We start from the raw sequence: 3,446 nt of genomic DNA on the forward strand, positions 1-3,446 counted from the left end.
AAGCGAGCCCTCCCACCCCCACCTGACCTCTTTCTCTTGCTAGCTCCTTGCTTTCCAGCCCCCCCTCCCTCTCCAACTAGTCCCTGCATCCTTCGTCTCCATCTTTCCGTTTCGTCTTCCTGCATCCCTTCGTTATGTGTCCTTGCATTATCATGCCGAGACGAAAAGGTGCATCGTCCGCCTGTTCTGCTGCAGTATCGACATGCTGCCGTCAAATATGAAATCATGATGTGTTCGTCCAAACAAGAAGGTCGCTCTTTTTTTTTTTTTTTTGCCCTGATCGTGAGACAATATTTTTACCAAATAGAGCATTTATAACAATTCCTAGCAGACACCTTTCATCCAGTCAGTAGTACCAGTAGTAATGGTAGTAGTTATATTAGTAGTAAGAGAAGCGGTGCTATTAGTAGTGCTGATAAAAGAACTACTCACAGCATATGTCTAACCGCTAATACCAACAGTACAAGTAAGTCAGAGTACGTGGACTTATAAGAGTACTATCAACAGCAAGAGTAATAGTAACAGTATGCTTGAACTGTACTGGTAAGAATACTGCTTATATTGTCTGCTGCTATTTTTCTCATATTGTAACATAATCATCATCTGTGCATTGTTCAGCAGCCCAGTTTTTCACCCATCCGTCCGTCATCCCGTTTCATCTCTCATCTCTTGCCAGCATTCATTCATCCACATTCCATCCATCCATCATGAAATGTTTATGTCCATTAAAGTGCATGATGATGATGATAATGATGATTGGAGGAAGAGAAGGGTATGGAATAAGCAATGGGATGCGGAGAGAGGTTGATGCTGTTGTGGAATTGGAAAGCACATAATATGTGAGATAAATATCCGTCTTTACACTTCCTGTATGTTTTCAATATGCACAATTTGGTCCATTCGCTTCTGCTTGGTGATGCTAAGTCTCCACCTGCTGGACATTTTGTGAACATGCTTTATGGCAAACATGCGCTGTATTATTATAAACTTAATTTAATCAACCAAATTACATATGGTCTAAAGAAACTACATTCATCAATACAAATTTAGCTTGCAATATCTTAACCCTATAATGCCATTCGTATCATATTTGATACAAGCAGTTTCATTGTGTAACTCATTCTTTATAGTACATTAAATCATCTGTATCAAATTTGATACTGCAGTTTTAAAATATAATTTTCCCCAAATTTTCAGTGTTTGATGTAATCTGCTTATAAATGTGATACAACAAATATCTAAAACAAAATAATATGGCAAAAATATTTTTGTGGATTTTGTTATAAGGGTTAATGAACATCTCAGTTCCCAAAAATCAGATTTTTCTGGCTATTCCTTGATGGGTCAGGCATTAAAGGGTTAAATAGAATAATACCAATTTGGTATATCACATCCATGTAATGTAGAGATGGGCAGCTGGCAGTCCAAAACAAAATATAGTTTGGGATTTTTATTATTTTTTGAAACAAGAATTCTTCAAAATCCACTGATAAACATTCAATATACATTTTCCACAGAAATTGTTGAGCAATGGGAGAAAAAAGAACAAAAAATAGCCAGGAATATGCAAATCTGCTGGTACTGAATGGCAAATACACGCACAGTGGTTGATTGTAGTTTTAAGTTGTCAAATCACCAGTCACCACTAGATGGCAGAAATATCGTAGTTGCACTCACACAGGGCTTTATACTGCCCTATACAACAACGCGAGTAGGCCTAATATTTTTTTTGCGGCTCGGAATGATATGAAGGACAAACACAGATCCTCAATATTATTAAAATTTTCACCGAGTTGATTTTTGTGAACAAATGTACAAAAGGAGTTGTTGCACACGACGTTGATTTCTTCTTCAGCAGTTTTGTGGCATCCTTGAATGGTATTTTTTTTATGCATGAGAGGCCTTGGTACTCAAAAAGAAAAGGTTATTTTGTGGTATGCATCAAACACTTTGTTATTGGGTGAGGATAGTGAAACATTTATACATGCATAGAAAAATGTATCAAAAATGAAATATATTAAGGGCCTATTTTGCTCGAATGCACATATTTTTTTCCATATTTAAAATATCATTTTTGTCATAACCTGGTTAGGAAGTGTGTCATCCTATGTGGCTCCTCCGCAGCAAAGATAAAACATTGTAGCCCAACTCCAGCATTTAAATTGCCCATCCCTGCTCTAACGAATACAAATAAATATGAATGAATGATAGTTCGATAAGTAACTTTCTCTCACCAAATCTTTCCTTGTCTTGTTATTTCAGATGATTCATCGTCCGAGAGCGGCAGCGGCCTTCCCGCCCTCACCCCTCCATCCTCCTCCTCAGCCATCGTCATCAGGGAAGCCCATGTTGTCAATGGCAACTGTGGCCCCGCCCCACTCAACTTCAGCACACCCACATCCTGGGCCTCGTCCTCCGAGGATCAGCAGCCCGTGAACCTGAGCGAGCCGCCCCCTCAGAAGCCGCCGCTGGGACCCTCCCACCTGCCCGTTACCGTGTCAGCAGCGGCGGCGGCCCTGCTCGGCGCCCTGCATCCCAACGTGCCCGAGGAGCTTCGCAGAAAGTATCCGCTGGCCGCCAAACCTCCGCTGGCCCCTCATCCCGCCCTGCCCATGCCGCATGCGCATATCCCGCACACGCACGCCTTGCAGGGCAGTGAGTTGCGACTGGACCGCGACTATGGCGGCAAGGTGAGCGGACTGTAGGGCAGCCTTTACCAAACTTTAGTGAGCCATGGAACATATTTTACATGAGATAAATGTCAACGCACATCAACAAACACAAATGTGACAAAAAAAAATGCTCTTTTAGGAATGGAGCCCCGACAACTTAATTTACCATTCTCAGCACTCAGTCTCTTGGGAAGCTTGATTAACTGCAAAAGTCGAAAAATCTGGGCACAAACCACAACTGCATCTCTACTTTCACTGCGAGGTCACATGTTAAATGATAGTGGCTAGATGTTATGAGGTTTGCTGCCACCATCTGCTGTCGGAGTGACTGAACCTCACTCGAAAGTCATTTTTTGCTAAAAAAAAAAAAAAAAAAAATCGATTCAGTGATTGTTCGCAACAGTCAAGGTCTAGGCCAGGGGTCCCCAACCTTTTTTGCCCCACGGACCGGTTTAAATCAGACAATATTTTCAGGGACCGGCATTTAAGGTGTGGCGGATTAACACAACAAAATAATATGGTATGAGCTTCATGAAAACTGTGGTGTTTTCGAAATATAATAATAAACACAAGGAGCGTCTAATCCGGTCGCAACACTCTTATCGCGATGGTCATGTTTAATGCCTTCAAAATACGATACAACGCAAATTCAAAGTGCATGAAAATGATGACTCACCACAGCCCCGAGCTTGATTTTCTGCAATCAGACAGTCCCATCTCGGGGTAATAGGAGACAATGACACCTCAAGTGTGTGGTTTATGTCCAGTCTACTT

The 3,446-nt window shown here is 41.5% G+C and overlaps 1 protein-coding gene across 2 annotated transcripts in view; it reads left to right on the top strand.

Annotated features, from left to right (window-relative positions):
- Positions 1–3,446, top strand: part of LOC109528667 (nucleolar protein 4-like) — a 45,577-nt gene that overhangs the window by 35,783 nt on the left and 6,348 nt on the right. For both annotated transcript variants that reach the window (XM_019891556.1, XM_019891557.1), the window contains one exon: positions 2,263–2,690. In XM_019891556.1, the coding sequence (XP_019747115.1) occupies positions 2,263–2,690 (428 nt within the window). The remainder of the gene's footprint in view (positions 1–2,262; positions 2,691–3,446) is intronic.

The sequence above is a fragment of the Hippocampus comes genome, unplaced genomic scaffold (assembly GCF_001891065.2).
Source record: "Hippocampus comes isolate QL1 unplaced genomic scaffold, H_comes_QL1_v1.1 scaffold174, whole genome shotgun sequence".
In the NCBI taxonomy this organism is placed as follows: Eukaryota; Metazoa; Chordata; class Actinopteri; order Syngnathiformes; family Syngnathidae; genus Hippocampus; species Hippocampus comes.